Source organism: Pararge aegeria, chromosome 12 (assembly GCF_905163445.1).
Source record: "Pararge aegeria chromosome 12, ilParAegt1.1, whole genome shotgun sequence".
In the NCBI taxonomy this organism is placed as follows: Eukaryota; Metazoa; Arthropoda; class Insecta; order Lepidoptera; family Nymphalidae; genus Pararge; species Pararge aegeria.
In genome coordinates this window covers 3,048,400-3,074,665 of record NC_053191.1, presented here as the reverse complement: position 1 = coordinate 3,074,665, position 26,266 = coordinate 3,048,400, and the positions used below count along the sequence as shown (strand labels likewise).

At 36.5% G+C, this 26,266-nt stretch overlaps 2 protein-coding genes across 2 annotated transcripts; both read left to right on the top strand.

Moving 5' to 3' along the window:
• The first annotated feature begins 634 nt into the window (after window positions 1-634).
• LOC120628257 lies at window positions 635-4,098 on the top strand. Its single transcript, XM_039896538.1, has 4 exons — window positions 635-707; window positions 2,576-2,689; window positions 2,865-3,055; window positions 3,923-4,098. The coding sequence occupies exons 1-4, from the start codon at window positions 635-637 to the stop codon at window positions 4,079-4,081; spliced, it is 537 nt and encodes a 178-aa protein (XP_039752472.1). The 3' UTR covers window positions 4,082-4,098.
• A 6,477-nt stretch (window positions 4,099-10,575) lies between these two features.
• Window positions 10,576-12,892, top strand: LOC120628258. Its single transcript, XM_039896539.1, has 4 exons — window positions 10,576-10,648; window positions 11,047-11,160; window positions 11,326-11,516; window positions 12,717-12,892. Exons 1-4 carry the CDS (start codon window positions 10,576-10,578, stop codon window positions 12,873-12,875), a joined length of 537 nt encoding a protein of 178 aa, XP_039752473.1. The 3' UTR covers window positions 12,876-12,892.
• Window positions 12,893-26,266: the final 13,374 nt, after the last annotated feature.

Below are 26,266 nucleotides of genomic sequence, written 5' to 3'. Positions count from 1 at the left end.
AAAATATCTTTATTCAAGTAGGCCCATAGGTGGCACTTTCGATGCGTACATAAGAATTAAACGGTAGTGAGATGATAGCGATAACCACATTCGTAAACTTAAAACTAAAGCTACGAGGGTTCTAAACGCGTCCTGGTCTAAGAAGAAGCCCACAACAAACTTAGCCGGGTGTTTTTTTTGCTATCACCATCTCACAATGTCATTTTAAATGATTAGAAGAGCAACCTGGTTAGAGCAATAATTTACACCCAAGCTTTTTTATCGATTACGTAGTCCATCGTGAGGAAACATGCCTGAGAGTTCTGCATAATGTTCTCAAGGGTGCGTGGAGTCCACCAAGTCCACTGAGCCAGCGTGGTGGACGCATGCTCTGTAGTGGGCCGGTACTGACTTGATATTTTGAATAACCACTAATAAACAACACCTGTGTTTCAAATCATTCTAAACACATACTCGGAACTGATAGTTTATCTCCGAAATGCACGTGGCACTTTGCAAACTAGTTAGTCATCGCCGAGTAAGTTTTAGCTAATTAAAAACTTTATCTCAAAGATAAGTGCACCTGTTTGATAAATCGCGGCATAAATAGTAATATATTTGGCCAATTTCTCAACAAGTTATCAATTTAGACGCAATGTTTAGACTAATTGTTGTGTTCTGTGCAGTTCTTGTGGTCGCTCGGGCTCAGACCACCAAAGTTAATCAATGTAAGTAAAACTACTTAGCGAATGTTTACTGAGCTTAGTATATTATTTGGAAATTATTTTCACTTGTCCGCCAATGTTCACAGGGCTGATAAAGCTGTGGGACAAGTTGAAATTTTATCCTTTTTAAAAATGTCTCCGTCCCATGCTAGCCATGCTAAAGAATTGAGAAAATGTTCTTGCTTCTGTGGCAGAACCTCGTGTCCAGCGACGACATTTGACTAATATGGTAACGACGAGATATTTAATAGCAAGTGTTAAGAATAGCCGATCACTATTAGGTACTTTGTTAATTATTTATTTTAAGTAGGTAAGGTACTTAAATTATTGATTTTAACTAAGCAAATACCTATATTATTTACTAATTAATAGTAGGTATATTATTCTTAATCGCTGTTTTGGTATTGATATTATATATAGTATATAGCTAGATTTTGCTTTATTTTACTTAAACAATAGACTTACATCATTAAATTTTTAATTTAAGCTTCATAATATATTAAATCATTTATTTCTCTCCGTATTCATTCCCTTCTATTCTCTTCTCGAGAGGGTGAAGATCATTATCTACACCAATGTACACCCAACAATAGAATATCATCATAGTAAATAAAAGCTGTATTTGACAGTTCAAAAATAGGATTGCTCCGAACGTCACCAAACTTTACAGGATTACTCGCCAGGTCAATCCGGAGATTCCCTGAAAGTTTCATTGAAATCGGTCCAGCCGTTTCGGAGCCTATACGGAACATGCCCACACACTTTCTCTTTTATATATATATATAGAAGAAGAAGATAGATAGTATGATTGTTATTCGTTCTCTTTATAACTGTGATTTTGTCTCATTCTGATTTTGTTATCTTATACTGTATAAAGGCATAAGGCAGTCTCAGACACTTTGTATTTTTAAGAAAGCTGTCAAAAACCACTATAGTTTGCATTGAAGACGACTTGTAATAGTATTTACTGTTGTTAATGTATTTATGATATGTTATAGTATATATTAGTTTATTATTATTTTTTATTATTTAATTTATTATGTATTATTTTATTTGTGTAATCTAGTTTAAGTATTAGTATGTAGTTATTAGTATGTATTTTTTTTAATATGCAAAACCTGCAGTATGTTATCCTTTTGTTTTCCTTATCCTAAGGTTGCCTGGAAGAGATCGCTACAAAGCGATAAGGCCGCCTTTTGTATACTTCTTCTGTCTGTGTTTTCTTTTATTCTTTTTTTGTATTTTTATTTGTGTGCAAATAAAGAGTATAAATAAATAAATAAATAAATAAAGACTGCGTTATGCGCCTCTTCGCTTGGCGAGCTTTCGCTCGCCCCACTCCCCCGGTGACGCCGTAGCAACCCCTCAGGTGGTTATCGGCAAGTGTCCATCCAACTACTGAGTTTCTTGCCGGCTCTTCTCGGTAGAATCTGCTTTCCGAACCGGTGGTAGAGTCACACAAACATACATACTTGACGCCTACTTGAAATAAATGAATTTGAATTTGAATTTGAAAATCAAAAAATCTTCAAAGGCAATAAAAACCGGCATCCTCTGGTCAAAAGCAAGCACTTCACTCGCTGACTCTGAAGCGAATGCATCTCCAGTAAAAGGCTACACTAGACTAGACTAAAGACTAAAGACTACACTTTGTTGTTTTATTTCGCCATGGTAGACTGGATCCTCTATAATCCTCCACAAATAGGCTATTATTGATGTCTATTGTTATGTATTATTGAGTGTCCAACAATCCGTGCTGGAATACGGTCTTAACCCGTTCTCGTTACGGGAGGAGACCCTAGCCCTGTAGTGGACCGGTGATGGGTTGATATAATGATGACGAACGCCCTGATGATGAATATGGTTTGCAGGTATCAACAGTCGAGGACCGCTCCCCATTAACGCGTATGTCCAGGGCTGCGCCGAGCCCCCCTGTCAACTGCCGCAGCTGCAAAACGTCGTCATCGATGTCATCTTCAGAGCACGTAAGACATTTTAATTCAATTTATATTAATATAATTTTATTAACAACCGAAAATAACCTAAAGTAACCCATATACCGAAATAAATGTAAATAAAATCTATAACATCTTCAAAATCACCTATGTATACATTTAACAAAGTATCTCGCCACACTTATAAAATTACTGATATTTCCAGCCCGCACAATCACTAACATGACTACCCTGGCGAGCGCATCCTTCAACTTCATCATCGGAGTAAGCATCCCCTACGACCTTGGGGAGAATTCTAAAACCTGCAACTTCTTTACCAACTCCTTCTGCCCGATCCGCGAAGGGGAGGTCGTGCAGTACCGACTTCAGATGTTCATTGAGAGCTTCTTCGTCGTGGTGAGTTTCTCCCTCCTATCCACCTAGTAATAAAAAAAAAACTTTGGAATAGTTACGTAGTTTTTTTCACGCTCAGACATTAGACTGTCTGTCAGTTGACTTAACTATTTTATTTCAACTGACTATACGTCAGTTAACTTCTTTGTATACTCATTGGGAGTTGCGGCGTGCAAGCAAAGCTAAGCTGGACTATCGCAGGCGTTGAGGGCGGAGGGGAGGACTCCGCCCACATCGAGTTGACTCACGATGTCATTAATTTTTTTTTGTGGGAAATTTTGCAATTTTCTACGTTTTAATAGCTAAATGACAACTGCTCATAATCAGATACTTTTTAATGGGTAACCGGGGTGTGTTTATGGTTTAGGAGTTTTCCCAGCACTTCACCATTAGTTTTTTTATTGCAATGAGCATAAATTGCTTAGCAGCCATATACCATATTCGACACGCCAAGCGCGTAATACTAATTATTGTACAATCCCGGTGGCCATCCATGGTCTCTTAAACTTCAGTTCCACTTGACCATAGGTGCCTTTCGGGAGAATATGCACAAGTTCCTTTAAAAATAATCAAATTGCTATAGGTGTGCCTATAATATTTAAAGACTTCCCTTAATTTCTCCAGGATCCCTTAAATAAATCTTCACCAAATTAAAGTGGGACTACGTGCGTACCAAACAAAAGAATAATCAAATTCGTTGTATAATTGGCGGAGTAATCGAGTCTATAATACAGGTCGAATTGAGAACCTCCTTCTTGTTTTTAAGTAAACTCATAATGATCATAGCTAGAAGATTATTATCTATGACATCAGTAATAATGGGTTACGTGCGCTTTGTATTGAATCTGCAATCTTTTTTCATATTTCCAGGGTACGCTGGCGAATGCCGAGTTCAGAATAGTGGACAATGACCGGAACAGAGAGGTTATCTGGTGCATCAGACTTCCCATCCAGATCACGCCTCCGCTGCCTGCCATCACCAACGGAAATGAGGAACAGAATCCAACACCTGTACTCGTTGCAAATTAAGATGTGTCAAAAATAAACATAATTTTATAATCACAATATTTAGTTTTCACTTTTGCAACTTGAAAATGTTTGTGTGATGAACATGATCAAAGTCATTGTCACTGGCGATATTTAAAAAAGCCGGTAAGCTTTATTATTTGTCCAGGCGATGTTTAATAGTATTTATTTACTTTTATCTAAGTATTTATTATATGGTTTATAGTTTATTATTAGTATTTTTAAATATTTGTTATATACTAGATGTATTTGTTTATATTAGTTTATGTATTAGTAATTAGTATTTTGTAGCACCTGCAGTTACTTCTCCTCTTTTTTTTCCTAATTCTAAGGTTGCCTGGCAGAGATCACTACTATGCGATAAGGCCGCCTTTTGTATTCTACTTCTATTTTTATGTTCCTTTTTTCCTTGTATAGTTCTTAATGTGGTGTATAAATAAAGAGTTATAATAACTGTCTGGGTGTACAGTGATCTGTACATTGTAAACATTTATGTATATTATTCCTAAATATATTGATCAGTCATCTTAGTTCCCATAACACAAGCTACGCTTACTTTGGGGCAAGGTAGCGATGTGTTTGTTGTCGTATATATTTATTTATTAACTAGCTGACCCGCGCAACTTCGTCTGTATCAAATCGGTTCTTATCTGTTTTAATTTCTTGAAAAACCAAAAACCTAATTGCACCGCGACCTAACGGATCCAGTTTTATTTCCAAACTATATAATAGCATTTTCTTGCTTTTAGTATTTCCATACCCGTCGTAACTTCTAAATGATAGGTCCAATTTGAATAATTTAAAGAGGATTTTGAACGTACCTTATCATTTTTTATTATAAAACTATTTATTTGGATAAGGATTAATATAACGATATCACCATCTTTAGATTGTACCTGTGTATTAATTTATAAATTATAACAAAAAGCGGTTTTTGTGACTTAACATATAGCCTCCCGGACTTTTTTGTAGGTAATAATGATTACTTTAAACATGAAGTACATTATTTTTTTGTATTATCATTAATTTTCGCGGCGTACGCCAGTAAAGTTCCAAGTTGGTGAGACATCTTTAACAAACATCGTTATATTTCAGACAATTTACAGAAAACGATACTAAAAAACACTAAAACCTTCCGCATAAGTCACTCTGTTCATTAGTGTAAACCGTATGAAAATCCGTCCGAAACATTTCAGTTTTTCGCTAAGACAGACAGACAGAAATGTAGCCTTTGTCACTTCTCAGTTCCTCAACTATGCCTTTCCAAAAATCCACGGCAATCTAAAACGCGAATTCAAGAGCCGTTGAAGCTGTTTGCTTTTCCGGGATAAAAAGAAGCCTATGAGCTATTCCAGACTATATTGTGTGTCTCTGTAAAATTTTAGCCCAATCAGTTCATTCGATGTGGCGTTAAAGCGTAACAAACATCCACCCAACCATACATCCTTTCTCACCAACTTTCGCATTTATAATATTAGTAGGATTGTAGGCATGCATTCGATCGTTGTTATGTCATTTATCTTAGACAATATTAATCAGATCTTCATTATTATGTATGCCCTTTAAAATAAAAAGGAATTATTAAAATCGGTTTAAATTTAACGGAGCTATGAAGTAAAATTGATAAAAAATTTCTTCTTATTTCCCGCAGAAAAGTTATTGTTTCTCGGGATAAAAAGTAAACTATATGTTGGCCCGGAATATCAGCTACCACTGTACCAAATTTGATTTAAATCCGTTCAGTGATGTGTGATGAGTTTCCACGTGATGGCCGGACAAAAACTAAATAAAACTCTGTTTTGGATTCAGTATCGATTTTAAAGTATAACTAATTTGACCGGGGGGGTCAAAATATTCAAAATATGTTAAATGTACAGAAATCTTCAAGTTACAGTTTTATTATAAGTATAGATAAATTCTCGATTATAACCTAAATAACTCCTTGCAAAGTCCTAGCTAAGTATTCTGTGAGTTTCCTCTTTGATAAGTAGGACTAACTTTTTTTTAATATGTTCTGAACCATTTAAAATACATGTTTTTCTAAGCCTAAAGGTATATTAAACACTAATATTATTGAAAACTTAGGTTTAAAGACATTGGATTCACAAAAAAAAACAGTTTCACTTAATTTAAACTAGAGACTAAAATTAACATATAAAGAAGTGGTAATTTATTAGCTAGTTAGCATGATACTAAACTTGCGGCTTAAACTAATATCAGCTTTTAGTAGTAAAATAAAATAAAAGGTTGCGCGTTTATAAGAAATTTAAACAATGCTTTTTTAGTTTATTTTTAAATTATTTTAACGATTTCTACTCTAAGGCTTTAAAATTATTAAAAAAATGAGGATGCCGCGGGCGAAAAAAATTCGTTTAACAACTATTTAAGGACAAATTGAGCTGACTAAGGCTTCTTGTATTGAATGACGTCTAGAAACAAGAGTAAAAAAGGGTTTTCTAGCACGTCTTAAATTTCCGAAACCTACAAAACACTCTGTTGTGTAAGTCTATATGTAAAGGAAACGAAAGGTTGCGGGTATTACTCCTATGAAAACATTCTCAAGGCGGGTTACATTAGACAGGCATTGGTATAGGTAACAGACGTCCACTGCTGGACATAGGTATCTTGTAGGGCGTTCCAAATACTATGGTATTGTGCCGCTTCATCAGAGTCACTCAGCGGGCAATAGAGAGAGCTATGCTCAGAGTATCTCTGATCAGTGATCAAACCAGAAATGAGGAGATCCTTAGAAGAACCAGTGTTACATAGCTCAACGAATAGCAAAGCTAAAGTGGCAATGGGCGGGGCACATAGCTCGGGGAACGGAATGACGTTGGGGTCCCAAGGTGCTGGAATGGCAGCCCCGCACTGGTAAGCGCAGCGTTGGTCGACCCTAAAGATGTGGACAGACGAAATCAAGCGCGTCGCGGGGAGCCGCTGGACACAAGCGGCACAAAACCGTGGAATTTGGAACCTACCTATGTCCAGCAGTGGACGTCTATCGGTTGATATGATGTTCATAATGATGTGCCGCTTGGGTCCAGTGGTCCCTGCGACTCGTTTGATTTCATCTGTCTTGTTCTTCTACGGATCTTATAATTCTTCGTTCCAACAATTCCTTAAGTCTCTGTTTTTTTGTTTTTTTCCTTTCCTTGATTGGGTTGCCTGGCAGAGATCGCTTTTTAGCGATAAGGCCGCCCATTGTACCTGTGTTTTATTGTGTTGTTTTTGTTTATAATTTAATTTCTTTTATGTGTACAATAAAGTGTATTTTCATTTCATTTCATTTCAATTTTGTCTCCAAGTTTGAAGAGGTCATCTCGAACTGACCTAATATATAATAAACTTCTTATGACAGCTCTTCCGGGGAAGTACTACTGCTACGCTTATTTCTGCCGCCAATAATTGCTGTGTACCGGTCTGAAGGGATTGGTTGCCTGTGTAATGACTTGAGCTACGAGTACGTCGATGGACTTTGCAGCTCTTTGCAGGGCCTGCAATAATGCTTTAGCGGCAGAAATAAACATGGCTGTACTGCTTCCCCGGACTAGCTCTATCACAAAAAGTTCTACCACCTTTAATATAATTTGTCAGTTTGTTTTGCTAGACTCTAACATTGCCGATGGCTGACGGCCGAGTGGCGCAGTGGGCAGCGACCCTGCTTTCTGAGTCCAAGTTCGTTGGTTCGATTCTTAAACTGGAAAATGTTTGTGTGACGAACATGATTTTTTTTTCAGTGTTTGGGTGTTTATCTGTATATTATAAGTATCTATGTGTACCTATTATATTCATAAAAAAATATTCATCAGTTAACTTAGTACCCATAACACAAGCTACGCTAACTTTGGGGCTAGAGGGCGATGTGCGTATTCTCGTAATATATATATATATTTTTTAAATTATTTCCTGCGGCGAAACACAGAGCCCACTCGTGAGGAGAGCTTTTAGCGAGCTATTCCCGGAGATTTATAAGTGTAGCACAGTGGGAGGAAATATTCTACCATTTTTAACCGTTACTACGATGCCCGGAGCTTTTATATACGTTAAGTGATGTGCACATATTGACTTGACCTGTGTCAACAAACTCGCTATGATATTCGCGTCGAATAAATATATCTTTCTTCGTTTTTTATATATTGCGTTAATTCCACTACAATCTTTGTAAATTAGCCCTTGAATGTAATCCCACCTGGACGGATAGTATAGACAGGCAAAAACTATGAGGGATAAAATTAAAGTACTAAATACTTAGGTATAATATACAGATAAAAACCGAGATAAAAACATACAATATCATTTTCCAGTTGTGGGAATCGAACCCACAGCCTAGGACTTAGAAGGTAGGGTCGCTGCCCTCTGCGCCAGTCGGCCGTCGGGTTTAAATATTATTGCACACGTACACTAATGCTTGGAGAGTTAATAAAGTTGTGGGAGATGATAAAATGTTATCTTCTCCCCGGGGAGAGAAAATGTCTTCTACCCATGATTCAGTTGGTAAGTGGCCTTTAGCCCAGCGGTGGACTGTCACAGGCTTTTGATGATGATGATTCATTCTCACAATGAGGGGCTCATTTTAAGGACCGAGCCTCAAAATCAGGACCTCCGCTAAGTTCCTAGCGTTCACTATTGCCGCAAATTTTTTGCTAATAACAATGCTTCTTCTGATTTAATATTTTTAAAGGGTGATTCTTTATGAAACCTACTTAAGCATCCTTAAATATTATTTCGTAATTCTGTTACACGTTGTATATAAAATAACGCATCAAACATTCATACATATACCAGTTTTTATATTAAGCTTGGAAGATTTCATTCTCCGTGCAGGAGTAAGGACAACGGGCAGAAATATTAAACAGGTTCTTATAAGATTGGGCGCGACGCGACGAGTTCATACAAGTAAAGTCAGCGTGGAATGGTGCCAAGAACTGACTGCATTATTTATCTGTTGATATTTATTTGTTTGTTTTGTTGTTTGTTTCCTGAAATAAAAAGAAGCCTATGTTAATAGGCTTCTTTTTATTCCAGGAAAACAAAAACTTCCAATTTATTTTCAAACCGTCAGTAACGACGACAAAGAACGCGGCCAACCGCCACTGCAGTGATAATTTTGAGTAATTTCAGTATTTTGAAATAAGATTCTAGACAGCATTTTTAAAATTGAATAGAAGCAGGCGTTACTTTTTGGAATTCCATGAACTTTGCTATACTCCGAGAAAAGCAGGAGAATCTGTATGGTGTAATTTATAGTTTCTTTAATCTTTATACACCGGAGCATCCTCGGGAGATGTTGACTTATGTGTTGTACAATGAGTAGAGCGAAACGTGCGCAGAGACAGTACATTGCCGAAGAAAATTGCTATAAATTACACAGTACAGATTCTCCTGCTTTTTGCGGAGAAAATTGAGCTTAATTTTCATAATATTCTAGACAGCAGTTAGTAAAATGATAGAGGGACTGATGGGGACATGCTTCTTATAGCTGAGACGGTTCTTTTTAGCCATTAGATTTTTGCCGTTGACTGTGTCTAAGACGGCAGTGTGCTAACCTGATAGGGGTATAGCAATAATAACATACAACTTAGAACTTATACCCGTAATCGATTTCTGCACGATATCGTGCCGGAACATCAAATATCTTTGTCTTTTGGGGTGGTAAGTTAGGCCGAAGCCTTCCACCAGAATAGACCACAGAAAATTCTGAAATTATAAAATTCGTCACAGGACTAAGATGATCTAGAACTTTGACTCACCACGCTCTTATGAAAATTAAGCTTCATTTGCTATATTTGCTTTTACCTTGTAATTCTCATGTAATGTGCCACCTATGGGGCCTACTTGAATAAAGCTATTTTTGACTTTGACTTTGACTTATGAAGCGTTCATACATGTCTCCATTATTGCGAGATAAAGTTGATAACCACATTCGTTAATTCATACTAATGCAAGGAGAGTTCTAAGAAGAGCCCACAACAAACCTTACCGGTTATGTTTTTACAGTCAATTCCTAGAACCCACAGTCTTCAAAGTCAAAGACTCGGACCATGTCCTATGAAGACGTCTGGTAGCTCGGGTTAGATCAACTAGGGTTTAGTCAATAAGATCCCGTGACAGGTCAGAAATCCAAGGTCTCCGCGAACAGCCTGGAAAGGTTACGGAGTATACCAAATTAAGCTTAATATATTATGGATTTCCGCAAAGTAACGCCTGCTTTTATCCAATATCACCACGCTGTTCCAATGGCGGGCGCGACGATAATAATTAACATATGCCATTGATAAACAACACGTGTATTTTGAGTCATTCCAAATAAGTCTACTCGTAACTGATTGTTAATCTGCAAAATTCAGGTGGCATTTTGCAAACTATTTAGTCATCGCCGACTAAGTTTTACCTAAATAAAAACTTTATCTCAAAGATAAGTGCACCTGTTTGATAAATCGCAGCATAAATAGTAATATATTTGGCCGGTTCATCGATAAGTTATCAATTTAGACGCGATGTTTAGACTAATTGTCGTGTTCTGTGCAGTTCTTGTGGTCGCTCGGGCTCAGACCACAAATGTTAATCAATGTAAGTAAAACTACTTAGCGAATGTTTACGGAACTTAGTATGTATATTTGGAAATTTTTTCCACTTGTCCGCCAATGGCCACAGAGTTGATAAAGCTATGGGAAAATTTAAAATTTTAGCCTTTCTTTAAAATGTCTCCTGCCCATGAGTTGAGAAAATGATCTTATTTCTGGAGGTCCTGCCTCGTGACCAGTGACGATATTCGACTAATATGGTACCGACGAGACATTTAATCAAATAGGCGATTGATGTATATGTATTATGGAGTGTCCACCGACCCGTGCTGGACTACGGCCTTAACCCGTTCAAGTTGTGGGAGGAGACCCGTGCCCTGTAGTGGACCGGTGATGGGTTGATATGATGATGACGAACGCCCTGATGATGAATATGGTTTGCAGGTATCAACAGTCAAGGACCGCTCCCCATTAACGCGTATGTCCAGGGCTGCGCCGAGCCCCCCTGTCAACTGCCGCAGCTGCAAAACGTCGTCATCGATGTCATCTTCAGAGCTCGTAAGACAATTTAATTCAATTTATATTAATATAATTTTATTAATAAACAAAAATAACCTATGTACTAAAATAAAAGTAAATAAAATCTAAAACGTCTTCGAAGCCACCATGTTTAACATTTGACTAAGTATTTTCGCACACGTATAAAATTACTGATAATTCCAGCCCGCACAATCACCAATATGACCACCCTGGCGACCGCAACCCTCAACTTCATCATCGAGGTGAACATCCCCTACGACCTTGGGGAGAATTCTAAGACCTGCAACTTCTTCACCAACACCTTCTGCCCGATCCTGAATGGGGAGGTCGTGCAGTACCGGCTTCAGATGTTCATTGAGAGCTTCTTCCCCGTGGTGAGTTTATCCCCCCTCTCCGACTAGTAATACAAAAAAAAACGTTGGAATAGTTACGTAGTTTTTTCCACGCTCAGACATTAGACTGTCTGTCAGTTGAATTCACTATTTTATTTCAACCGCGTTTATATAAGGGCTTTGGCGTAGCTAAGCCATTCATTACTCCATCGACAAGGAACATACCAGGGCTCCAAGTCTGCAATTGCAATTATCTCTGAGGTCGATCAAAGACAAAGATATAATAGGCACTAATAAAAAAAAACGTAAATGCACTATTTTAATTAGGGATAACATGTATTCCAGAAGTAGACATACGACACTTTTTAGCCTGGCAAAACTTGCAACCCCGAAAAGTAGGACATCCGATGCGGATCACCCCCCTTTTGCTACTATACCAAGTGTTAAGAGTGTATAGTCAGTTAACTTCTTTGTATACTCATTGGGAGTTGCGGCGTGCAAGCAAACTTGAGCTGAACTATCGCAGGCGTGGAGGGCACAGGGGAGAACTCTGCCCACATTGGGTTGACTCACGATGTCACCACATTTACGACTACCTATACTGACCAGATAAGTATCCTAAAATGGCAACGGGCTAACCTGCTAACGGTGACAACTATATTCTGATCTGTCGCACGGCCGTTTGTTAACACGGGTTGTAATTATTAAACAAAATGTCAACAATACTAAAAAAAAAAATGACAAAAAACTTTGATAAACGACTAAAAAGCAAGTCGGTGCCAAGTAAAATGTAACGTTACTAAGTAAAGATATACTTTGTAAGTTTGTTGGGAAGCTTCGGCCGTGGGTAGTTACCACCCTGCCGACAAAGACGTGCCGCTAAGCGATTTAGTGTTCCGGTGCGATGTCGCGTAGAATCGATTAGGGATATGGCTACCATACTCCCTGACAGGTTAGCCCGCTACCATCTTAGACTGCATCATCACGTACCAGGTGAGATTGCAGTCAAACGCTAACTTGTAGTGAAATAAAAAAATACGGTTTCCTTCTTTCAAATCTGTATATAATTGGAAGAGTAATCGTGTAACAAATAAACAAAAAAAACATACAGCCGAATAGAGAAACCCTTTTTGTATTAGTCGGTTGATAATTCTCCTCTAGCTATGGTTCCAAGACCTTACTAATAAATAATGGGTTAAGTGCACTTTGTATTGAATCTGCAATCTTTTTTCATATTTCCAGGGTACGCTTGCGACTGTCGAGTTCAGAATAGTGGACAATGACCGGAACAGAGAGGTTATCTGGTGCATCAGACTTCCCATCCAGATCACGCCTCCGCTGCCTGCCATCACCAACGGAAATGAGGAACAGAATCCAACACCTGTACTCGTTGCAAATTAAGATGTGTCAAAAATAAACATAATTTTATAATCACAATATTTAGTTTTCACTTTTACAACTTGAAAATGTTTGTGTGATGAACATGATTGTCTCTCAGTGTCTGGGTGTACTGTGCTCTGTAAATATTTATGAATGAATGAATGAATGAATATACTTTTATTGCACACCACAAAAAGTACATAGAACAAAAAGAGAAGTATAACAAAACAACGTATACAATTTGGCGGCCTCATCGCTACAAAGCGATTTCTTCCAGGCAACCAATGGCGAAGATAAAAAACAGTTACAGAAAAAGTTAGGTGGTGCATATATACATATACCCATAAAATACATATTTCATTACATAAATATATACATAAAATACATAATATTCCTATTTATGTATATTATTCATTAAAATATTCATCAGTCATCTCAGTACCCATAACACAAGCTACGCTTACTTTGGGGCTAGATGGCGATGTGTTTGTTGTGGTACATATATTTATTTATTTATTCACTTCTCGCATGAAATCTAGAGAACACCTTGCAGAGTCTCAGCTAAGTTTTTTGTGAGTTTCGTCTTTGATATGACCAACTTTTTATTAATATGTTCTGAACCATTTAGGTAGGTATATGTTTTCTTAAAAGTAAAGGCATTTTAAACACTAATATTACTATTAAAAAACTTAAGTTTGAAGACATTGGATTCTCAAAAGAAACAGTTTCACCTAATAAGATTAAAATTAAGATATTAAGAATTGGTAATTTCTTATCTAGTTAGTACGATACAAAACTTGCAGCTTAAACTAATAAGTAATAAAGTAAAATAAAAGATGGCGCTTATAAGAAATTTAAACAACTCTTTTTAGTTTATTTTTAAATGATTCAAACGACTTGTACTCTAAGGCTTTAAAATAGTTTAAAAAATGAGGGTTTATAATATTGTCAGGGGTCTTACCAAAAGGCTTAAAGGTCGCGGGCGAAGGAAATTCGTTTAACAACCATTTAAGGACAAATTGACTAAGGCTTCTTGTATTGAATGACGTCTAGAAACAAAAGTTACAAAGGGTTTTCTAAGACGTCTTAAATTTCCGAAACCTACAGAAAATTCTGTTTTAAGTAGATTATGTAAGTCTATATTAAAGGAAACGAAAGGTTGCGGGTATTACTCCTATAAAAACATTCTCAAGTTCAAGGGAGTTTGGTCGTAATAAATATCGTCATCTTCATCATGTCAACTAATAGACGTCCACTGCTGGACATAGGTATTTTGTAGGGAGTTCCAAATATAATGGTATTGTGCCGCTTGGGTCCAGTGGTCCCTAAGACACGTTTGATGTCATCTGTCTACCTCGTCTGGGATCTACTAACGCAGCGTTTATGGGTGCAAGGTCGCCATTCCAGCACGTTGGGACCCCAACATCCGTTCTCCGAGATATGTCCGCCACCGCTTTGCGACTCAAGCTTTGCTCAATGAGCCATGTCGGTAGCTCTGGAGCTACGGATCTCGTCATTCTTGATTTTATCACGTATTGATATTACGAGCATAGCTCTTTATATCGCCAGCTGAAATAAATTATCATCATCGTTTATCACCATTACCAGCCCACTAAAGGGCAAGGGTCTCCTCTCAGAGTGAGAAGGGTTGAGGCCGTAGTCCACCACGCTGGCCAAGTGCGGGTAGGTAGACTTCACACGCCCTTGATATCGTTATGGAGAACTCTCGGGCATGTAGGTTGCCTCACGATGTTCCCTTCACCGTTTAAAGCTTGCAAGTTTATTATATTTGTATAATTTTAAATCTTATTTATTGCACCACCTACCTCTTTTCTATGTTTTTTCCTTTTACGCCATTGGTTGCCTGGAAGAAATCGCTATGTAGCGATAAGGCCACCAAATTGTACTCTCTTTATATGTATTTATATCTTTGTAACTACTTTTCTTTCTTTGGTGTACAATAAAAGTGTATTCATTCATTCATTCATTCATTCAAGTTTATTTAAATTGCTTAAATTTAAAAAAACGCACATAACTCCGAAAAGTTAGTGGTGCGTGCCAGGGCTCGAACTCGGTCCCCACGAAAGGAAAGCCGAAGGGTACCTTACCCACAAGAGTAACTATCACCGCTGAAATAAATGCTAAAACAAAAAATAACAATTCTGTCTCCAAGTTTAAAAATATCTTGAAAAATATACTTATAGGTATATTATAAGCTGACACTTATTATATATTTATAAGTTTAATAAATAATTAATATATTATAAGTATATTTATAACTGAACCAATATATTATAAGCTTCTTATGACAGAGCTCGTCCGGGGAAGTACAACTGCTATGCTAATTTCTGCCGTCAAGAATTCTGTGTTAATAATAAAAAAATCTTTTATTTGGGATAAAAACAACACATAGCAATTAACATATAAGGTACGAGTTTCACAAATAAAAAATAAAAAATAAAGTTATCATTAACAAATTGAACTTTTTAAAAATAAAAGAAAGGATCTTAAAATTAGGTTACAAAATAAATATGCTAAAAACAAACAAATATAGTTCCCTGTCGGCAGTGACATATCTGTGGTGTTGTTCCTCCCAAACAGAGTATTGCCTCAGCGTTATGCTGTAGCAGTGGTTTTAGGATCACTGCTACAGCGCTGATTTGAAGAAGTGTTGAAGAAGGTACCGGTGTAATGACAGGTGCATGAGGCTTAACCTATATTGGGCGGAACTTTCCAGTACATGTTCCTTGCCCTGCAACAATTTTATTTATTTTTTATTTATGTACCATAAATTGTGATTGTGAACATAAGATACATGAAGTGTACAAAGGAAAGCTTATCTCTATAAGAGATCTCTTCCAGCTACCCCAGGATGTGAGTAAGAAAATTTAATTGTGGTATAGGTCAAATAAAGGTACAATATACTTCATAATAACTACTAAGTATATTTCATATATCTAAATAATAACAAAATTCTACATACTAATACAATAACATTTGAATATACTATATATACAAAATACATAAAAATAATATAATAAATATTTATATAATATAAATATAAATATATATCTATAATAAGTAAACAGTGATAAATATACTATGACAACGATAGATAATGCTCCTTTACATTGTGTTTAAAAGAGTGCACCGATCGGCAGTGTCTAATATGTTCTGGTAGTTCCAAAGGTGTGTAGCGTGGACGGAGAAAGATTTCTGGAAGAAAACAAAACAATAACAATGAAAGAAAACAAGAACAATGCTGCTTAGAGGCAGAAATAAGCATGGTTACAGTACTTCCCCGGACGAGCTCTGTCTCAAAAATCTCTACCACGACTCAAATTACTTATTCTTACTTACTTTGTTCTAATAGACTTTAACACTGCAGCGAAACACAAAGCCCACTCGTGAGGAGAGCTTTTAGCGAGCTATTCCGGGAGATTTATAAGTGTAGCACAGTGGGAGGAAATATTCTAACATTTTTAACCGTTACTACGATGCCCGGAGCTTTTATATACGTTAAGTGATGTGCACATATTGACCTGACCTGTGTCAACAAACTCGCTATGATATTCGCGTCGAATATATATATTTTTATTTTGCGTTAATTTAATATATTGCGTTCATTTCACTACAATCTCTGTAAATTAGCTCTTGAATGTAATCCCACCTGGACGGATAGTATGGACAGGCAAAAATATGTATGGATAGATAAAACTTACGTGATAATATACATAAATACTTAGGTATAATATACAGATAAAAACCGAGATAAAAACATACACTATCATTTTCCAGTTGTGGGAATCGAACCCACAGCCTAGGACTCAGAAAGCAGGGTCCCTGCCCACTGCGCCAGTCAGCCATCGGGTTTAAAAATTATTGCACACGTGCGCTAATGCTTGGAGAGTGGATAAAGTTGTGGGAGATGATACAATGTTATCTTCTCCCCGGGGAGAGAAAATGTCTTCTACCCATGATAGTCGCTCAGTTGGTAAGTGGCCTTTAGCCCAGCAGTGGACTGTCACAGGCTTTTGAGGATGACGATTAATTCTTACAATGAGCCCCAACCGAGGCTCGAAACCGGGTCCTCTGCTTAAGTTCCCAGCGTTAACCACTGCGCAAATTTTGAAGGCACATAGCAGCAGTGCTGTCGGGTGATGCGACGCGGTTATCGGGAATACTTTGTATTGGAAGACAGAAGCTGGACGGGAACGAAGACGCGGGTAACCGATAATGCATTGAATCAAGTTATATTTAATTGAACAATTTGAAGCAAAAAATACATTGTAGTTTATAGTATGGGTACAAGGGACCCGCCCCGGCTACGCACGGCTCTAAGCCTTCTTATGAGGCCCATAGTCACCTAATGTGTGTAAACCTTTAAATAATACGGAGGTGGGTGGCATTTACCTAAATTAGTAGATTGTTGGTAATGTGTAAATTAGGAAACTTAGAGTTGCGTGCTAGTGCTTTCTACCATCTGGTAGAAAACACAAAATTGCTCGTATTTATTAACGTTCACGGTGGGGGATTTAAAACCACATGTCTGTTTAGTAGCTTTATAGTGATTCGAAAATAGCACCCCAGCAACCGCAAGCAGCAACACCCAAGTTCCATTTCATCCATATCCGTTCAGCCGTTTTTGCGTGATTGAGTAACAAACATCCACACTTCACATCTCACAATTCCGATCTCTCAAATAGTTCCCGTGGTAGGATTAAAAGTTATTAAGGAGCGAATCTTTAGTACGAATTCTGAACTTCACGCAGACGAAGTCGCGGGCAGAAACTAGTAATGAATAAATTGTTCATCGAATAAATGGACGAAAGGCCGCGGGTTCGATTCCAACAACTGGAAAACTGTTTGTGTGATGAACATGATTGTTTTTCAATGTCTGGGTGTTTATCTGTATATTATAAGTATTTATGTGTATTATATTCATAAAAATATTCATCAGCTATCTTAGTACCCATAACACAAGCTACGCTTACTTTGGGACTAGAAAGCGATGTGTGTATTGTCGTAGTATATTTATTTATTTATTTATTATATTATAGGAGCAGCCTAATAACACCTAACCCTTTTTAAGTCGGTACTAAAAAGAAAAATAAAGTACATAACCCACTAACGAGGGTAATATCTAATTAGTTTCCGGGTTGACACTTTATCTCGGACGTGGGGCATGGAGGCGTTCACCTCTTGTAGTCAAAGCGATAAGGCTTACTGTGCACTATTTTTATTTTTATTTTGTAATAATAAAACACTTCTTGCTTCCGGTAGACTCACGACCTTATTATTACGGAACGGTACTGATGTATTTAACTAAAATAATCAAACAATCTTTGTTCGTAGGATCAAAACATAAAAAAAAATTTGGAAAATAATAATCGAGCGATCTAATAGAATATCTTTCTTATTTTTAAGCAACCTGAATAATTCGATTTTGTGCTATATATTTTTTTTATTTACCTTTCAAGCATTTTACAATATTACTATTTGTTTACAATATAGCTTCGGATTTTTTAATTGGAGGCGTCGTTAGTTCCAAATTTCCTTATACAAACATCCCCGACTCGCTGCATCGCAACACCCGCCATCGCTGTTAATTTGTTACTTACGTTTTTTTTAATCCGCTAAGTAATATCAGAGCGTGTGAAAAAAACAAATTTATTATTAGTTTAAATGATCTTCTGATAGTATGTGGTAGGTATGAGAGAACTGAAAGTTAATTATTGTGACATCTCGCCGTTCGAATATCGCATTCGCGGATCCATCCTTCTGGAATTCGTGGAATGGTGTTACACCGCATCATCAGATTTATTCCAGGAACAAGCGTTGTAACCGTGCGAACGAATTGTTTAACTGGCATATATAGTATATACCAGCAACTCATCTGTATTTATGTATGTGGTATACATACATAAATACATACATAAACAAATAATGATTGCTTTATCTGTACATTAGTCATTACATTATGCCCCCTTATTGAACGTTTCAAAGCGGTTGTATGGCAACGCAATCTTTTGTCTCCATCTTTTAAATGTCAATTTAGTGATGCGTGAAAGAGATCGATGTACTGTAGAAACTATTCACCAGCTATCAACTATTGCATTGATAAATAGTAGGAAGTATGAAACGTAGGTTAGACGTATAAAGTGAAATGTTATTATAAGTTATAGGTTTTTGTTATTATTATTTAATTTAATTTCAAAGTTTCGTTTTGGGTAAACTCGACTAAGGCTGAGATCTGTAAAGTACTGGTAGAGTGAACAAACTTTGTCTTTACTTAGACGTCGCGTTGTGCGTGACAGTGACTCTACCACCGGTTTAGAAGGCAGGTTATACCGAGTATATGCCAACAAATAACTCAGCTATAGCTCTTCTTCTGCCTTACAGGAAATGCAATCGAACCGTTGTGTTTTCAACCAAACTCGTCTGACACATAACAAGTCCATGACTCAGAATTTAGGCTTGTATCCCAATGATTCAATACATGTCCGTGGACATCAGTCAGGTTGAACCATTTATGTGAAACAGGGCTGACTCTAGAGGTTACAACTTGATGTGGGTAGGGGGCATAGATACCAGTTTTGAACATAAGGCCGCATAGTAACTATTACCTACTTAAAATGAGGTTTAATATTTTTAGTTTCTTAAATAGTTAGCATATTTTACTGTGATCATTGATTCAGTACGTAACCCTCGACGCCAAAACCATAGGGTGTTATAAGATTGACGTGTCTGTGTGTGTACCTATCGGTGTTCTTTTGTTTACAGGTGAATTAGTCGGGAGTGATTGGATCAAAATCGGTCCAAGATGGCGGCCGCGGCTGCTTATTTTTTACAACACGCTCAATATTTTTATGAAATGATATGGCTTGACTAGTCCAATTATGTAGAATATATTGAAAGGGAACGTCGGGTATTTTTGTCAGGCGATTTAAAATTTTTAATTAAATTTTTGATATCGAGCAATTCTCATTATCAGCTTCGAGTAAGGAAATTGGAGTTGTATAGCTTCGGTGCTGAGGAGAGTACCTACTGGACTCTACTACAACTTTTTCGAATAAACCTTTAGAAGGCGCTTTTAGTACTTTACAAATACTCGTACCAGCTATGATATAGCTATATTGAAACAGCGTAGAATTTAACATCTAAAACCCTCACTCAATTTATTTACATCTAAAAACGTCTTTTATATCATATTCAAGAGAAAAGGCCTGTTCCACTGAACTAAAAAAAGTTTTTGTTTTTAATTTTATACTTGTTTATTTTTAAATAGAGGTATTGTATGTAGTGTAGCAAAAACTTTTTACCCCTTTTTACGAAAATTGTACAGACATTGTATGAAATTTCCTACACTAATGGTTTATTAGTATAGAGAAGTAGTGCAGAATGCTACTTTTTATTTTTTTTAATTCTGCATAAAAATACATTGAATCTATAAAAAACAATATTACACACACTACCTCACTAAACACACTTTCATAACACGAAAAAGACATACTAATATAATATTTGACAACAGAACTATAATAATGTTCAAACTTATAAATTAAATTAATTATGGTCGGATTTTGACCATTGTTAAACATATTATTCTGTTTACATATCGAAATAAGCTAATCTTAAGTGTAAAAGATTGTTCAATAATAAAAATACAAGGTTCAAAGTTTTTAAAGAAGTATAGAATACCTACAAATGTCAAAGACCATAAAAATCTATGCGTTGTTATCTATTTTTTTATTCGAATTCTGTGTCATAGTTTAATTCGATATCTGCTTATTTTCAAATGAGTCTGTAATCACCCTAAAGTAAAAGCGGGAACAGCAACACGGGAGCTTTCCTAGTTCCCTGTGCCAGTCGTACCTCGCGCGTTGCGACGCACGTACGCGTTTCGCCTCCCCGGGATAAGTACGATTCGTCTCTGTGAATGACAGTGATGTAAGTGTTTATAATTATATTTATTATCTCTGGAAGTATGTAGTGCCTTAACTTAACGCAAGCAAAGAGTATACCAAAACTTCGTTACAAGTTTGAAATTAATACAATATTTTATAATAGCTAAATGCAATTATTCTGTAATTCAAGTTGGGAATGCACAATATTTTTCTAAAATTTAAGTCTGTTTGTTGTGACTCTACCAACGGTTTGAAGGGGTTTCTTAATTAGTTTATTTGAATTTTGAATACTATAACTAGATCAATTAGCGGCGATGTTAACGTACGCCCGTGCATTAGGTTAGAACACGTTTAAAAAAAACTTTTTTTTATTTTGGTAAAAAAAAGAATTTTTTAATGTCATTGAATTTCGGAGACCTTCCTACTTTATTCAAGTTTCTCTTCTCGTTAAGTTTAAAAGTTTTCAGGAAGAAATCAATTTCGTAAAGTTATCCTAATATAAGAAAAAAGCCTCTTTTGCACGATAAACAAAACCTTAGCCTACATTTTTTTTAAAATTTACATTACGTATTCTTTTTTGTCTATGTGCAAAAACAAAAAAAATATTACGGTTAATCCTCACTGCTTTTTCGTCTAAAAAAAATTTAAACAGCCTTCCAAGTGCTTTTAAAAGAAGAAACATACACTCTTACTTTTTAAAAGGTTCATAAAACCCCAAAAGCGATTCATAAAAGATCCAAAACAAGAACAATGGAATAAAAGCTCTCCACAAAAGATGCATCTCGAGACTTTGACCAAGAGCATCTATTCTTTACGCTATTGTTTCCATTTTCGAGTGTATTAATATTTCTATTGTATTGTCGGTGAAAAGATAAGTATAGGATTTTAGGAAAGCTTTAATAGCCTATTTAAATAACTCGATGGTCTACTGATTAGCTTGTTAGGTAAGAGATTATGACGAACTCCCTGGCGCAACGGCTAGTGCTGTGTACTTGGATGTCACAGTCGGCTTACAAGAAATGGTCATAAATTAGTGACGTCTGCGTATCGTCTGCGAAACGTACAGAAGTAATTTGTGGGATTGAGTACACGCTTTTATAATGGGATTCCTAAGGTAATTTTGAACCTACCAATGCATAAGTTTATAGCGTATGTTTACAGCGATCTTACTATATAATTGATGAATTTCTTAATGACAAGGTTGCTTGGAAGCATTTGGAAGTTTTCATCTTTCACAAGATAGAAAAATGAATGTTAAAATGTATAATGTAAATAATTGATGGTGGAAAAGAGCAACTGTGGAGTTTCTTGCCGGCTTCTTCTCGGTAGAATCTGCCTTCCGAACCGGCGGTAGAGTCTCTCGTCTGGTCTGGTGGGAGGCTTCGATCGTGGCTAGTAACCACCCCACCGAAAAAGACGTGCCGCGGTGCGTTAACGCGTAGAAATCGATTAAGAGTATGACTACCATACTCCTACAGGTTAGCCCGCTACCATCTCAGACTGCATCATTACCACCAGCTGAGAATCCAACCAGTTAGAATTTAAAAAAAAATCATGGGGTCCTGGATTAATTCCTGGGATGGGTTAGAATTGTAAGATCGAATAAATCTACCTTATTGAGTCAGTTTACTACCGTTCTCCTAAAGTCGGTTTTTATGGTAGCTTTTGGTCTTAAGTTTACGAATGTAGATTTCGCTATCGTATCACAAAAAATAATCTTCTCAAATTAGTGTATTGTCATCGGTCCTCGATATGTCTACAAAGTTTGAACGAAATCTGACCGTTTAAAGTGGGTAATAATAGCGTCCAAAGAAGTCGGTTACATACATACAAACATACAAGTGAAGCTAATATAAAGCGTGTAAAAACTGTGCTTATTAGTTGAATACTATGGTTATATTTTAGCAAGATTATTATCATCGTCATTATTAAATCCACTAACAGCCCACTGCAGGGCGGTAGTCCTAAAATGATCCGGGTTTAGGCCTTAGTCACAGAATAAAGAACGTACAGAAACCGTGTCCACGACTAATAATAATAATTGTATAGCACTGACAGCCGGTTGCTTGGGCATTCAAAAGCCCCGCAAGCGTAGGGTGTTTTTTTTTCTTATAAATTTTTAATAGTTTTTTTGTTCTTGAAAGCATTGTTAAAAATTACAAAAAAATGAAAATCAATAAATTATAGAATAATCATAATAATATTTATTTATTTTAGGTACATACCAAATTGTAGGTACATAACAAGTACACATTTCATTATTCAGACCCTTCGCAATCGACTGTCACAGACAGTGTGCAAATGTTTTTCAAAAATAAAAATGAAATATAAATTACAATTACAAATGTTACAACTTACAAATGGTACAGTTACAAAAGTTAACTAAATAGCTATATTACTGTCACTAAGGTATTCTTTTATACTATAATAGTTTTTTTTGTTGAGAGTTTCAAAAATTCTATCAGACTAATATCGAAGCATCATAAACCACTCCACTATAGACGCGTTTCTCGAAAAGGCTAGGCTACTTAGGCTAGGCGGTTAGTCACCTTTCAATCATTCACAGTCATGCCATTTAGCAGTTGCCTGTAATTATTTTACCTCAATTGTTCTAAATTTTTACCATAAAATGGGAAAAAGTTTATGAGCTAGCAACATTCCGCGGTCGTAAAGTGAGACGTGCGCGGGGCGTTTTCAAAGTTTTCGGACCCATTAAATAATGGCTGAAGGTTTTATATGTTCTTAATTTCTTGGCCGTATCTACCAAGTGCGTATTGGTAGGCTTCACACACCTTTGAAAACATTTTGCATATTTCTCACAGCCGATTGGCGCAGTGGGCAGCGAACCTGCTTTCTGAGTCCAAGGCCGTGGGTTCGATTCCCACAACTGGATAAAGTTTGTGTGATGAACATGAATGTTTTTCAGTGTCTGGGTGTTTATCTGTATATTGTAAGTATTTATGTTTTAATTAAAATATTCATCAGTCATCTTAGTACACATAACACACAAGCTACGCTTACTTTGGGGCTAGATGGCGATGTGTGTATTGTCGTAGTATATTTATTACTGTAACAGATATCATTACAGAATTATTAAACCTAATGTAGCTTTTAAAAAATTTTAAGTCCAACACTGTAAATTTGTGGTTACAAAAGATTTTTTTTTTTTGATAAAATTCAGAAGTCATGGACGATCTAGTTACATTGGCGTACGGAATCATCGGAATTCCCTAACAATGTTTTCTTTAAATTTAATTGCTTAAAACGCTCATAACTCCGAAAAGTTACAGGCGCCGGGGATCGAACTCGGGGCCCTCGAAAATGAAGCAGTAGCCTTACCCACTGAGCTATCATAGCTGCACTAAAAATAGGAAAACAATCATGAAATTGCCACCTCTCAGGGGAGTATCAGGTTAATATTTGAACAACAGTATTGCTGATATTTCTTTTTTTTTTGTTAAACCAAATATTTCCTTTATACAGCAAATAGAGTTACAGGTAATTGGCTCGTACCGTGTACGCACACAAGGCCGCAATAATTGGCTGTTTTGAACCGACCGCGGCAAAGCCAAAGAAGGGCTGCCATTTTAAGGGCGTATTTTAGTTACCTTTATACTTTTTCTTCGTCATAGAACGAAGAAACAGTTAACGTGTCCAAGAATTCCGAGTATGTAACAAACAATAATAGGTGTATTAAGACACACCCTACAGCGAGTGCGAGGGACGCGATGCGTTGGCGATATAATTCTGGTCATTCGATGTTTTTATTCACAAAATACCAATAAGTATGTAACATAGAATAATAATAGGTGTATTAAATATCAAATGTTTCTATTTTTCTTCCTTTCACAAACTTAGTTACTACTTTGAACAAGTGGCTGACTTGATGACTGTGACTAACGATGTGAGCTGCCATAGTTACTTTTGGCAAGAAATAATAGTATACAAGATTTTAAAAAAAGATTTTTTTTTTATATGTTTGACTCGCTGTTGGCCGCGTTTTGTTTTCCTGGGATAAAAAATAGTGTATGTCACTCTCCGTCCTTTCAAATAATTCTATGCCAAAAATCGAGTTGCCAATCAACTTTAGTTATGGTATCATCGACAAACACACTACCTTATTTATAATATATGTATATATATATACCTATATAGATAGGCCAGCGCTTGGCGACAATCATGCCCTTTAAAAAGCAATGATAAGGCCTAGGTTGGAGCACGCTTTCCTAGAAAGCCTATTCACCCGTGCCTTGAAAGTACTCAAGCTATATATATATATATATATAGCTTGAGATATATATAGCTATATATATATATATATATATATATATATATATATATATATATATATATATATAGCATTGCAGGAAACGCATAAATAAAAAAAAAATACTAAATATTTGTAAGGATTCACAGCTGATTCATGCTATTTTGTTGGTGGGTATTTTGATGTAAAAACGGGTGCCTTAGCGAGACACCTCAATCCCTTAGTGGCAAAGGCGTCAACTTATACTCCCGAACCCAATGTTGAAGTACGTACGGGTTGACGTTCATTCTTCATATCAACCGATTACCGGCCCACAAAAGGGCACAGGTCTCGCAATGAACTGGAGAACTCTCAGGCATGTCGGATTCCTAACGATGTTTTGCTTCACCGTTGAAGCAAGTGATATTTAAATTGCTTAAAACGCACATAACTAATAAAAGCTTAAGGTGCGTTCTGGGGTTCGAACTCGGCCCTCCTCCCGAAAGTTATGTCGAAGTCCTATGACCGCTTCAATTCGTTTTGAATAAAATATAATCTTGATTATTTCTTGGAAGATTTTCATTACTTTATCAAAAGTATATTTTAATTGGTAAAAGTATATTTAAATCTACAAAACAGTTACATGTTTTGATTGCTCAAATTGAAATAGTAGCATTGGAGAGTTTGGGTATGAATATTGACATTTTTTAATTGAATATCATTTCCTTCTGGCTCACCGGCTTATGGGCGCTGAACTGGATTTGAGGTCAGCGCGATACGAGTTTTACAGCGGGGACAGTATGATAGGCGGTTAGGACGCTATGAGATCGCCGCAGTAAAAAACTGGCGAAGCGTGAATCAGTCCATCGCAACGGGGTTCCGTGCCATGGGATGAGACAAAAATTGTAGGGTTTTTTTGAAGTGAAAACCTCTTAAGTCGCGTTGGACGATTTTTGGGAGAGTTAAAACTTTTAGAATAAACGCGTAGTATAAGTGACCTGTGTACATCCTATAAGAATAAATACATTGGTCTTGTGGGATGTTTTAGCCGCGGCTAGTGACTACCCTACCGACAATGACATGCTAGGTGAATAAGTTGAATGAAAAATGAATGGACGTAATATAATCATATATATAGTATTTATGTAAATATAAATTGTGAGTGCAGCAGAATTATTTCGCCTCGCGAAAAATAGACAAGAATTTACGAAGCTGACTGCCAACCTCCGCTAGTTGGAGAGGCACTGCAAGAAGATGTA

Excerpts from the sequence above, each read along its gene's own strand:
- LOC120628257 (XM_039896538.1), top strand. The coding sequence starts at position 635 with ATGTTTAGACTAATTGTTGTGTTCTGTGCAGTTCTTGTGGTCGCTCGG. Across the intron at positions 708-2,575 it reads GACCACCAAAGTTAATCAAT|GTATCAACAGTCGAGGACCG; the intron begins GTAAGTAAAACT and ends TATGGTTTGCAG. Across the intron at positions 3,056-3,922 it reads TTGAGAGCTTCTTCGTCGTG|GGTACGCTGGCGAATGCCGA; the intron begins GTGAGTTTCTCC and ends TCATATTTCCAG.
- LOC120628258 (XM_039896539.1), top strand. The coding sequence starts at position 10,576 with ATGTTTAGACTAATTGTCGTGTTCTGTGCAGTTCTTGTGGTCGCTCGG. Across the intron at positions 11,161-11,325 it reads CGATGTCATCTTCAGAGCTC|CCCGCACAATCACCAATATG; the intron begins GTAAGACAATTT and ends TGATAATTCCAG. Across the intron at positions 11,517-12,716 it reads TTGAGAGCTTCTTCCCCGTG|GGTACGCTTGCGACTGTCGA; the intron begins GTGAGTTTATCC and ends TCATATTTCCAG.